Genomic DNA, 12,221 nt, shown 5'->3' with positions numbered 1-12,221 from the left:
TTCATAAGTCGTAACACTAGTAAAGAAAATGTAAATGACGATCATCTCCATCGATTGGTTGTAACATCAATCTGTAATATTAGAATAATAACGATTGGTATTATAATCAATCGGTATTATTCTAATAATATCGATTGGTGTTACATTTAATCGGTAAAAGACCATTAAAAATACCATTTGGTTATAATACCAATTGGTATAGCCCAAAATATCTCTAGAAAAATGGGCGGCAATTTTGTCCGCGTTTATTAAGTCATAGTATCGATTGGTTTTAATACTAATCGGTATTAATGAAGTCATAGTACCAATTAGTTATTATACCAATCACAATTTCCCAATTAATTAGCAAATCCAAGAGCAACTTCTTTCTTCTCTTCTTTCCCTTTTCGAAACCTTCTCTATACTACCGTCCCTTATTGAAACTGATCCCTTTCAGAAGTCGATCAAATTCCATAATCAATCTCCCCTTTCTCTCTTCATTTCGGATCATAAACTCAATCTCAGAGGCATCACATACAAGTATCTCTTTCAATCTCTCCGAATCAATATCTTATTCTCTCCTTTTTGTTTGGTCTAGATCTTGATTAATTTGTTGTATAACATAAGTTTTGACTATTAGCGTTTGACGATTAGATTTAAGATGAATTCATAATTGTTGTGTTGGGTTGCATTCGTAGTTGTTGTGTTGAGGATGTTCTTTCTTAAACATTTTTCAGGTATCCATTTCTCTATAGTTTTACATAAGTGACATTTTCATATATATAAAAAAAAATTATCCTTTGTGATATAGCTATTGTAATGGTAGTCTCTTTTGTTTGAAGCTTTTTTCTGCCTTAAATTATCTACTTGTTGTTTTTTTATAATTATCTTCTTGTTGTTTGTGTTTTATGCTAAACTTTTCTTGACTAAGATTGGTCTGGTTTTGATAAGAATGGTTTTGTTTGATGGAGGTTAGATAGATGATTCAATAATGATGAATACATTCATAATTTAAACTATTTCTGATCAAATATATATATATATATATATATATATATATATATATATATATATATATGGCTTTGGTTCTTATTTGTTGGGATTGAACAAGAAGATATATATATATTAGGAAAGATAAAATAATTAAGATAAATTAGAAAAAAAATTACCTTAATTATATGAATGATTTATTTTTTAACCGTAATTATATATATATATATATATATGCATTAAATTATTATATATATATTTTTTATAAAGAAATGTAATAATTTAAAAATATATATTATTAATTAAATCTATATTACATTAATATTATTTATAAGTTATATAAAAATTATAACATAAAACTTTAAATTATTATTAATTAAATATATATTGTGATTGAAAATTTTAAAAAAATTATGAATTAAATTATTATATATATATTTAAGAGTGGGTTGTTAAGGTATACATTAATGTTTTATCCATACCTTATACCTTACCTAAAATTTCGGTATGCAAAAAGTGCATACTTTTACCTTATCTTAGATTTCTGTATACCTTATTTCGATATACCTTAATTTCGGTATAAAAAAATTCATACATTTACCTTCCCTTACTTTCGGTATATCTTAATTTCGGTACGGTAACGATATTATACCTTTAATACCTACAAACCATATTAACTTAAAAATATCAATCTCATCAGTAAGGTATAGATTGCATATATTGAATAATATTTCAAAAATTATATTTCTATAATTAACTTAATATAAAATTTATTTAATTATTTCCTTATAAGTATTATATATATATATATTATATCTTTTAATTTATAAATACTATTTTGGTATTTCGATATATCTCGATATACCAAAAATTATAAAAATTTCATATTTTTACCGTACTAATAATTACGGTATCGGTATCATACCTTACATTTTTTCGGTATACCTTAAAATTGATATTTTTGATATATTGCGGTATGATATTTTCTATATATTTAAGAGAAATAACATTATAATTTTAAATTATTATTAATTATATAAATATATATCCCATAATAAATATATATTTAATTAATAATAATTTAGAATAATATAATATAATATATAATAATATAATATATTATATTATTTTCTTTATAATAATCTAATATTCAGAATAAAAAGGATTCTATTTCTAAAGATGAGGATACTAGAAATACGATGATTCTATTTTCAAAATTGATGAGTGTTAAAATAGACATATTTTAGTCTATAAATATAGATAGAATTGTAAGGAGAAAGTTATATTTTTGGTATTCTAAATTTTTATTCTTTCTCTTTCTAATTACCAATCTATAATTTTTGACATGCATGAGCTAAATTTTGATTCAACGAAGAATATGGGAGGGAATAACAAGGAATCAGACCCTTCCTTAGGTTTTCTTACTAAGAAGGACACTGAAGTTAAGCTTCCTCGTCCCACCCATGTGAAGAATAAGACTCCTGCCGCGATTCAGATCACTGCGGAGCAGATTCTCCGTGAAGCACGAGAAAGGCAAGAGCCTGAAATCCGACAACCAAAGCAGAATCGTCTCCGCAAGCGCAAGGAATTCGAAGATCTTATCCGCCGCGTCCGATTGAACGACAGCGTTTGGATCAAGTACGCTCAATGGGAGGAATCGCAGAAGGATCACATCCCAAAAGGGCGTGCAGAAGACCCGTATAGAAAAATTGTATCTTTTGAGAAGCAATACGGTGATAAGGATGGTATAGAGGATGCCATTGTTGCGAAGAAGAGAAGGTTTCAGTACGAGGATGAAGTGAGGAAGAACCCAATGAAGTACGACACGTGGTTTGATTACATTAAGTTGGAAGAAAGCGCAGGAAACAAAGATCGAATTCGCGAGGTTTACGAGAGATCTGTCGCCAACGTTCCTCCAGCTGAAGAGAAGCGATATTGGAAGCGTTATATATATTTGTGGTATGAATGAAACATGAAACTCCATCATATTCCAGTTCATATTTTCTTATCTGTTTTGTTTTGTTTTGATTTCTTAATTTCTAATTCAGGATTAACTATGCTTTATTTGAAGAACTTAATGCACAAGATATGAGCCGGACTAGAGATGTATACAGGTAAGTTTTACTTTGGGCTTATGCTTAGAATTGTTCTAAATTCTTTTAAGGAATTTTATTAAGAGGAGTGATAGAGAAAGGGAATTTGGTGAGGGAATGACTTGGAATCACCTTCATTGGTTGGAAAATGTAAAAGTGAGAGGAAAGAGAGAAAATAGAGAAATTATTTGATTTTTTCAGCGAATAAAATTATGTCAAGTCATTCTCTCACCAAATTCCCTCACCTTATCATTTCTCTTTTATTAATAATGAAAGTCAATTTTGCAGGGAATGTCTTAATTTAATTCCACATGCAAAGTTTTCGTTTTCTAAAATTTGGTTAATGGCTGCTAAGTTTGAAATAAGGCAATTAAACCTGAAAGCTGCCAGACAAATCCTTGGAAACGCCATTGGAAGATGCCCGAAACATAAAGTGAGTAAGCATCCATTTGATTTGTATCATTTATAAAACATACTTAGCTTGGTTGATTGATTGCTAAAGTGATTGGGGTGGGATGATAACCCATGAATTTAGGAGCTTAGAATTTTGATATGAATTTGCATTTTCCCGGAAACAGATATTCAACAAGTACATCGAGATAGAACTAAACCTTGGAAACATTGATCGATGTCGAAAGCTAAATGAAAAGTATTTGGAATGGTCTCCCGAGAATTGCTACGGTTGGATAAAGTATGCAGAGCTAGAGAAAGACCTAATTGAAACCGAGAGGGCTAGAGCTATCTTTGAGCTTGCAATTGCTCAACCAGCTCTCGATATGCCTGAAGCTCTATGGAAGGTAAATTCCTTTTTCTTTTTTGAAACTTGAAAGTCATATATATATAGTATAATATACTAATTTCGTGTATCACTTGTATGCAGAAATACATTGACTATGAAATATCACAAGCAGAATTTCAAAGAGCTAGAGAACTGTACGAGAGGCTTTTGGATAGAACAAAACATGTTAAGGTTTGGATTAGTTATGCTGAATTTGAGGCTTCTGCTGTGGAAAACCTGGACTCAGCCAAATGCCTTGAACGGAGGAGAGGTAAGCAACAAACAAACCAACCAACCAATGCTGAATTGTGTGTTTTGTTGGTTTATAATTATATATCTTCCCTTGGAATTTTCAGGAATATTTGAGAGAGCCATAAACCATTTTAGAACCTCAGCCCCGGAACTGAAAGAAGAGAGAGCTATGCTGTTGGAGAAGTGGTTGGTTGTTGAACGCAAATTTGGAGATTTGGGCGATGAGAGTTTAGTCCGTTCGAAGATGCCCAAGAAACTAAAGAGGAGACGGCAGATAGGAGCGGAGGATGGTCTCGAAAGGTATGTTTTTGTTTTGTTTTGTTTTGTTTTTGCTTGTTCTCGGTAGAAGATATGAGGAATAATATTGGTTTAAAAATGAACAGATACGAAGAATACATTGACTACTTGTTCCCAGAAGAAACACAAGCACCAACTCTGAAGATTCTCGAAGCTGCGTACAAATGGAAAAAGCAGAAGCAGTCAGCCAACGATGAAGAAGAAGATTAGTTCCCTGTTTCTTTTTTTTTAATGTTTTGTGATCACCGTGAATCTCTGTATTTGAAGCTAATTGACCATGTTGTACTAAAGGGCAGTTGTTTCTTTATAAGTGAAAATTCTTTTATCCTCAATTATTTGAAAGTTGCAATAGTTGTATTTAAAACAATCTGTTACCTACTTCAAATCATATATCATTATTTAGGGAATCCAGCTCAGTTGTGTTTGAAGATAATTATTTATTTAAGTTGTATTTATTTGAGATAGAAGTGAATATTACATTCATTATTTAAACCTGACCTTAACAGAATTGGGAACCAATCCTTTGTATAAAGCACCAATGCCCTCGTATTGAACTAACTGTCTTTCGGAAAGCATCAATCATACCCTTATATTCCAATGGTGCAACTTTTTCCATTCCATCCCCGCCTGTCACGACTGATGCAGCCCCTTTCCAACCGACCATCTGCATCCTTCTTCGGATGACATCTAGAGGATAAGCATAGGTCTGGCCAACCGTACCAGCAGCTGCTCCACATGCAAGCTTTGTTGTGATGCTCAACTCAGACTCCTCAACTAGTCCGAATGGTCTAGCTTTGATCAACCAGTCCTTTAGAGATTCATAAATCACATCACTTGCCACTTGAAGAGAATAGATTAATATGTTCCAAAATAAATAAACTATAAAATCTTCTAGGAGCTTAAGATCATATAACATGAAGAAATCTAGTTCAAATTATTGCATATAAAAGGGGTATATAAATTGAAGATGAACCAAAGAGAGGCAACATACTTAGATGCTTCCTCAAAGCTAAAGAACTTGACTGCTGAGTTGGGGACTATGCGGGCACAATTAGTGCCATTGCCTAATTGAATAGTCCACGAAAACCCTCAGTTCTCCATATATATATTTCAAACCTTGAATTGTTCCATTGTATTTTATACTATGAGGATTCTGAACCTGCAAAATTTTCCAATACAAAACATAAACTACTCTACTACATGAAAAAGACTACAAAACACCCTATCTTTCTGCAATTGCAGACAGCAGCTCAGATGACAGAGTAAAAGGAAATACAATGTTTCATTATGTAATATTGTTCTGAATGTCTATATATGCATCAAACATGTCTATTATTATATTGCTTTGAATGTTTCATTTGTCTAAAATGTTTCACTATATCCATCACTCCAACCATAAATAATCTCGAGAAATAAAATAGTTGGAAGATGAATCGTGAACCTTTGCATGCTAGCTAGTTAACTCGAGGAAGCCAAGGAAAACTTGATACGCATTTTTTTACCTGGAGAAGAATCTTTAGACGCTTCAAAGGTGCATTTTTTGGTCTATAAGCCTATAGCTGGTGGTGCCCCATTTATGTTGTGCACTAGTTGCTTTGAATTGTTGAAGTTGCCTCGAAAGGGTGTCATGAATGTCAGAAATGAACAACAACTCTGCTGTGGAGGAAACTGTTCTGCTATATTTTTTTATCAGAATCGAGAAGAACAAGATTGTTCCCATTCCTAAAGCATCCAATCAGGTTTCGAATGAAGTTAGTATATTAGGGACAAACTTACAGACTTATAACCATCAAAGATTTGGTACCAAAGAGTCTTGTTCCATTGATTTTGATAATTCTAGTTTCGATTTCCACTTCACAGTCGCTGAATCCAATATAGTGTCAGTGGGAACGAGTGAATTTGGTAATCAGGAGTGGGCCCATGTGAGAAGGAAGGGTGAGAAGCGAAGGTAGCGAAGATTTCCTCGCCCAGGATCCCTGTCCTTCATGTAAACCCCCAAACCCACCCATGAGAAGACCGCTTACCTGTCATGGAAATACACTTACTCATTAAGTTAGATTTGTTTATATTATCTAGATTTAGGCCGTTAGTTTAGATTATTTGTTTGGCAGTTTGATTTAGATTTGTTATTGTTTAGATTAGATTTACGCTAGTTTGTTAAATATATATGATTTTGTTAGATTTTGTTAAATGAATGATATATTTTGGTTATTGTGTTTGATTTAAGTTATATCAGATTTGGATTACGGTAATTTTGTTTGAGTAATATATATATGAAATGCATTTAGGATGGGTGAGTCATGGATGAGTATTCGGCGTACACCAGAGAAACTGTCCCGGCACGTGAGGAAGATGTGAGAAAAATGATGCTGGAATTGGAGCAAATCCAATTGAGGGATGCAGACCAAATGCTTACTGAAATTAAAGCGGACATGGCAGAAATGGCGCAAAAATTGGAGAATCTCGAACAGCAACTTGAATTGTTGATGAGGCAGAATCAACCACTCCCTCCTCCCCTCACATCTAATAATTTCTAGATTATATTGTTTGATTAATTATGTATTATCTTTTCCGTACGAATGATTACATTTTTGTGTGTTTTTCTTTCATAATTATGAATTATTATTATCTTTTGGTTTTGGTTTATTAATGTTATTAGGGTTTCTTTTCATTTATTTATTAGATTGCCTTTATTTGATAAAATTATAGAACATAGTATATTTTTAACAAAAAAAAAGAGGGGTAATTTCGAAGGTTTTCAAATAAACCTTTGGTTTTAAAAAAAATTCGAAGGGTCAAAACTTAAGATTTATTTGAAAACTTTCGGTTTTGTCCATTGATTAAAAAAAGCAGAAAAAATTCTAAGTGTTGGGAAGGGTCAAAACCAAAGATTTTCAAATAAACCTTCGGTTTTGTCCATTGATTAAAAAAGCTGAAAAATTTCTAAGTGTTGGGTATGGATCAAAACCGAAGGTTTTCAAATAAACCTTCGGATTTGTCCATTGATTAAAAAAAGCAGAAAAAATTCTAATTGTTGGGAAGGGTCAAAGCCGAAGGTTTTCAAATAAACCTTCAGTTTTGTCCATTGTTTTAAAAAATTAGAAAAAATTATAAGTGTTGAAAAGGGTCAAAACCGAAGGTTTTCAAATAAACCTTCGGTTTTGTCCATTGATTAAAAAAAGCAGAAAAAATTCTAAGTGTTGGGAAGGGTCAAAACCGAAGGTTTTCAAATAAACCTTCGGTTTTGTCCATTGATTAAAAAAAGCAGAAAAAATTATAACTGTTGGGAATGGTCAAAATCGAAGGTTTTCAAATAAACCTTCGGTTTTGTCCATTGATTAAAAAAAGCAGAAAAAATTCTAAGTGTTGGGAAGGTTCAAAACCGAAGGTTTTCAAATAAATCTTCGGTTTTGTCCATTGATTAAAAAAAGCAAAAAAAATTATAAGTGTTGGGAAGGGTCAAAACCGAAGGTTTTCAAATAAACCTTCGGTTTTGTCCATTGATTAAAAAAAGCAGAAAAAATTCTAAGTGTTGGGAAGGGTCAAAACCGAAGGTTTTCAAATAAACCTTCGGTTTTGTCCATTGATTAAAAAAACAGAAAAAATTCAAAGGTCTTGTTCTCTTTGGGTTTTTTAAAAAACCCATCCCAAAACAATTTTCCAATCAATCACTTCTCAACAATCATATCACTCATTTCATTGACCAAAATACTAAAATACCCTCTATTTTAAATTATTATTTTTTATTTTATTCATATATATCAATACCCTTTAAGTCTTTTTACCAAAAATAATGATCACTTCCTCAAAATCATCACCAATTATTACCTTTTTCCCTCTCTAGGTTTTTTCAAAAACCTCAATCCGAACAAGGCCTAAGTGTTGTAAAGGGTCAAAACCGAAGGTTTTCAAATAAACCTTCAGTTTTGTCCATTGATTAAAAAAAGCAGAAAAAATTCTAAGTGTTGGGAAGGGTCAAAACCGAAGGTTTTCAAATAAACCTTCGGTTTTTTCCATTGATTAAAAAAAGTATAAAAATTTCTAAGTGTTGAGAATGGTCAAAACCAAAGGTTTTCAAATAAACCTTCGGTTTTGTCCATTGATTAAAAAAAGCAGAAAAAATTATAACTGTTGGGAATGGTCAAAATCGAAAGTTTTCAAATAAACCTTCGGTTTTGTCCATTGATTAAAAAAAGCAGAAAAAATTCTAAGTGTTGGGAAGGTTCAAAACCGAAGGTTTTCAAATAAATCTTCGGTTTTGTCCATTGATTAAAAAAAGCAAAAAAAATTATAAGTGTTGGGAAGGGTCAAAACCGAAGGTTTTTAAATAAACCTTCGGTTTTGTCCATTGATTAAAAAAAGCAGAAAAAATTCTAAGTGTTGGGAAGGGTCAAAACCGAAGGTTTATTTGTAAACCTTCGGTTTTGTCCATTGATTAAAAAAACAGAAAAAATTCTAAGTGTTGTAAAGGGTCAAAACCGAAGGTTTTCAAATAAACCTTCAGTTTTGTCCATTGATTAAAAAAAGCAGAAAAAATTCTAAGTGTTGGGAAGGGTCAAAACCGAAGGTTTTCAAATAAACCTTCGGTTTTGTCCATTGATTAAAAAAAGTATAAAAATTTCTAAGTGTTGAGAATTGTCAAAACCGAAGGTTTTCAAATAAACCTTCGATTTTGTCCCTTCCCAAAAATATTATGTTTAAGGTCAGGATCGAGAGGTTTATTCAAAACTTTCGGAAATACCCATCAAAACCGAAAGTTATATATAAACTTTTGGTTTTACCACTTCATAATTTGTTAAATTAATTGGTTTTTCACCTATACTCTAGACTCCTAAATAATCTAATCAAGTGTGTGTTGTTTTTTAAAAATTAAGATTGTGTTTAATGTTAAAATGTTTATGATTGTGTTTGATTATATAAAGAAGTGTATATATATGTTTGTGTTTGATGATTACATTAATGTGTATAAAGTTTGATCATATAGATTGTGTAATGTTTTAAGGTTATTAAATGTGTTTAATTAATGTTGTTCAATGTCATTAGAAGATTAAAAATCAATTAATTTAACAATTTGTGAAATGGTAATTCCGAAAGTTAATGGTATAACTTTTGGAAATACCCATCAAAACCGAAAGTTATACCATTAACTCTCGGAATTACCATTTCACAAATTGTTAAATTAATTGGTTTTCTACTTTCCAATCTAGACTCCTAACTAATATAATCAAGTGTGTATTTTATTTTAAAAATTGAGATTTTGTTTAATGTTAAAATGTTCATGAATGTGTTTGATTATATAGAGAAGTGTATATAAATGTTTATGTTTGATTATCCTATGTATTTGTGTAATGTTTGATCATATGGATTGCGAAATATTTTAAGGATATCAAATGTGTTAAATTAATGTTGTTCAAGGTTATTAGAAAGTGAGAAGGCATCTCATACCGTCTTCTGAAGTGGAAGGCATTAAGTGTTGACCAATTGGATTACATTTGGACTGCTGTGACGGTAATAATTATTACTTAATTATACATTAATCATTAAATAATTGTTTATAACATTTGAATGTTTTTATTTTCAGGATCCGTTCGAGGCTACTAATGGTCCTATTGACAATTATCGAAAGACCGGATTGGAACACGCCAAGCAGATATGGGATAGATGGCGCTCGGATTTGAACACGGGATATATCCGTGTCCATAATGGAGACGAGGCGGCGATACTGGCCAATCCTCCACCAGACTACGATCGAGATGATTGGGAGTTTGTGTGTCGCAACCATTTCTTCACGGAAAAATTTAAGGTACGGTTTCATAATTCAAATAAAAGTTGATATTAATTATTCTAACTTCATTTTTTATTTAAATTTCAGAAAAACAGTAGTACAAATATTGTTAACAGGAAGAAACTCAAATTCCCACATCATACGGGAAGTAGACTGTTTGCTCAAGTTGAAGAAGAGTTGGTAAGTTATTTGTAATAACTTAATAATATAAAGATTGTTATTAATAATCATTAAATTGAAATTAATGATATTATTGTTCATTATTTGGATTGTATTATTGATACAAATAATCACTAAAGTGACAATGTTTGTTGAAATTTATTCAAGAAAATTTTGAAAGTTAGTATTTTGTAATTTATGTGATTATATTATTTAGCCCAAAGGCTGATAATTAATTGACGAAATTGCGTAAATATTTGTGGTGGTAAACATGTAATAATTATAAAGTCTTATTTATGTGAATAATTAATCCATCAAAAGATACATTCATTATTTGACATTTCTTATTATTAATGTTTGATCATTACACCAAAATACTATTAGAAATTAATATTACTTTCCAAAATAGGGTTGTACATGAGTCAAGCTATTCGTGAGCCACTCGTGAGCCGCTCGATCAAAGCTCGGCTTGAGCTTGACTTTGACCGAGCTCGAGCCGAGCTCGAGCCGACTCGTTTAAAATTCGAGTCGAGCTCGAGTTTATATAATTTGTGCCCGATGGCTTGTCGAGCTTTTTCGAGCCTAAGTATATAATATATAATTTTTTTAATTTAATATTAAAACTCAAATAATATATTTTTTCCATCTCTTACTCTTCAAAGCCCATATGAAGGCCCACAATCTATAATAAAACTCTAATTTCTAACATATCTATGACTCTTCATCTAACCTCATCTTCTTCATCTAAGCCTCTTGTTTCATTTTCATCTAACCTAATATCTTCTTCATCTAATGGCATTTTGTTTCATTTTCATCTAACCTAATCTTCTTCATCTAATCGCCTCTACTTTCATTCTTCCTTCATTTTCTCTTTGTAATTGACTATTTTTTCATTCTTCCTTCATTATTTTCTCTTTGCTCATTCTTTTTTCTCTTTGCTCACTCTTCACCTCTTTCATTCTTCCTTCATTATTTTCTCTTTGCTCACTCTTTTTTCTCTTTGCTCACTCTTCACCGTTTTTTCACATTTAATCTTTTCTTTATTCATTCTTCACAACTTCTTTAGCTATTAATCTCTTATTCTTTAGTCTTCACATATTTTTCACTCTTCATCTATTCATTTTCTTCTTTTTTGTCTTCACGATTTCATTTAGAAGAGGGTTTACAAGTAATTAAATTTATTTTCACTTTAATGATAACTATTGTTTTTATTTTTTTTATTTAACTTTGATTTTTTTTACCTTAAAGAAATCCAACAACAAAGAAAAGAAAAAACTATTTTATTGGTGAACTCAGTGCATGAATATATAAACTTAGACTTCGATTATTCTATACATAGGTTGGATGAATATATAATAAAAACTTATTGGTTATAAAAAAGATTGTTTAAAAAAAAAGAGGTAAATATTTTTTAAAAATAAATTATATATAATAAAAGTGTATTATATATAATATTGAAAGAGATAAATAAGGTTTAATATATTATATATAATAAAAATAATATTAAGATATAATAATTAGTTTGGTATAAAAAGAAATAAAAATAGTTAATATTTTATTTATAATAAAAGTATATATAATAAAAATTTATATTGAAAAGAGATAAAAAAAAGTTAATATATTATCTATAATAAAAATAAATATTATGGATATAATAATTAGCATATTATAATATATAATTATTTACGGATAAAAATAGTTAATATATTATATATAAAAAATGTTTATTATATATAATATTGAAAGAGATAAAAAATGTTAATATATTTTATATAATAAAAGTACAATATATATACAGTAATATTTAAAGATATATATATTATATATAATATGTTGAGAAAAAAAGATATATATATATATATTATATTATAATATATATATATATATA

The 12,221-nt window shown here is 30.1% G+C and overlaps 1 protein-coding gene across 1 annotated transcript; it reads left to right on the top strand.

The window, feature by feature from the left end:
• The first annotated feature begins 2,347 nt into the window (after positions 1–2,347).
• On the top strand, positions 2,348–4,629 carry LOC124924674 (crooked neck-like protein 1). Its single transcript, XM_047464677.1, has 7 exons — positions 2,348–2,928; positions 3,018–3,083; positions 3,351–3,495; positions 3,641–3,859; positions 3,943–4,111; positions 4,197–4,392; positions 4,476–4,629. Exons 1-7 carry the CDS (start codon positions 2,348–2,350, stop codon positions 4,597–4,599), a joined length of 1,500 nt encoding a protein of 499 aa, XP_047320633.1. The 3' UTR covers positions 4,600–4,629.
• The last annotated feature ends 7,592 nt before the right edge of the window (positions 4,630–12,221 follow it).

Source organism: Impatiens glandulifera, chromosome 2 (genome assembly GCF_907164915.1).
Source record: "Impatiens glandulifera chromosome 2, dImpGla2.1, whole genome shotgun sequence".
In the NCBI taxonomy this organism is placed as follows: Eukaryota; Viridiplantae; Streptophyta; class Magnoliopsida; order Ericales; family Balsaminaceae; genus Impatiens; species Impatiens glandulifera.
Note: the sequence above shows the minus strand (reverse complement) of the source record. Positions and strands in the feature narration are given on the sequence as shown.

Excerpts from the sequence above, each read along its gene's own strand:
- LOC124924674 (XM_047464677.1), top strand. The coding sequence starts at position 2,348 with ATGGGAGGGAATAACAAGGAATCAGACCCTTCCTTAGGTTTTCTTACT. Across the intron at positions 3,496-3,640 it reads GAAGATGCCCGAAACATAAA|ATATTCAACAAGTACATCGA; the intron begins GTGAGTAAGCAT and ends TCCCGGAAACAG. Across the intron at positions 4,112-4,196 it reads ATGCCTTGAACGGAGGAGAG|GAATATTTGAGAGAGCCATA; the intron begins GTAAGCAACAAA and ends TGGAATTTTCAG.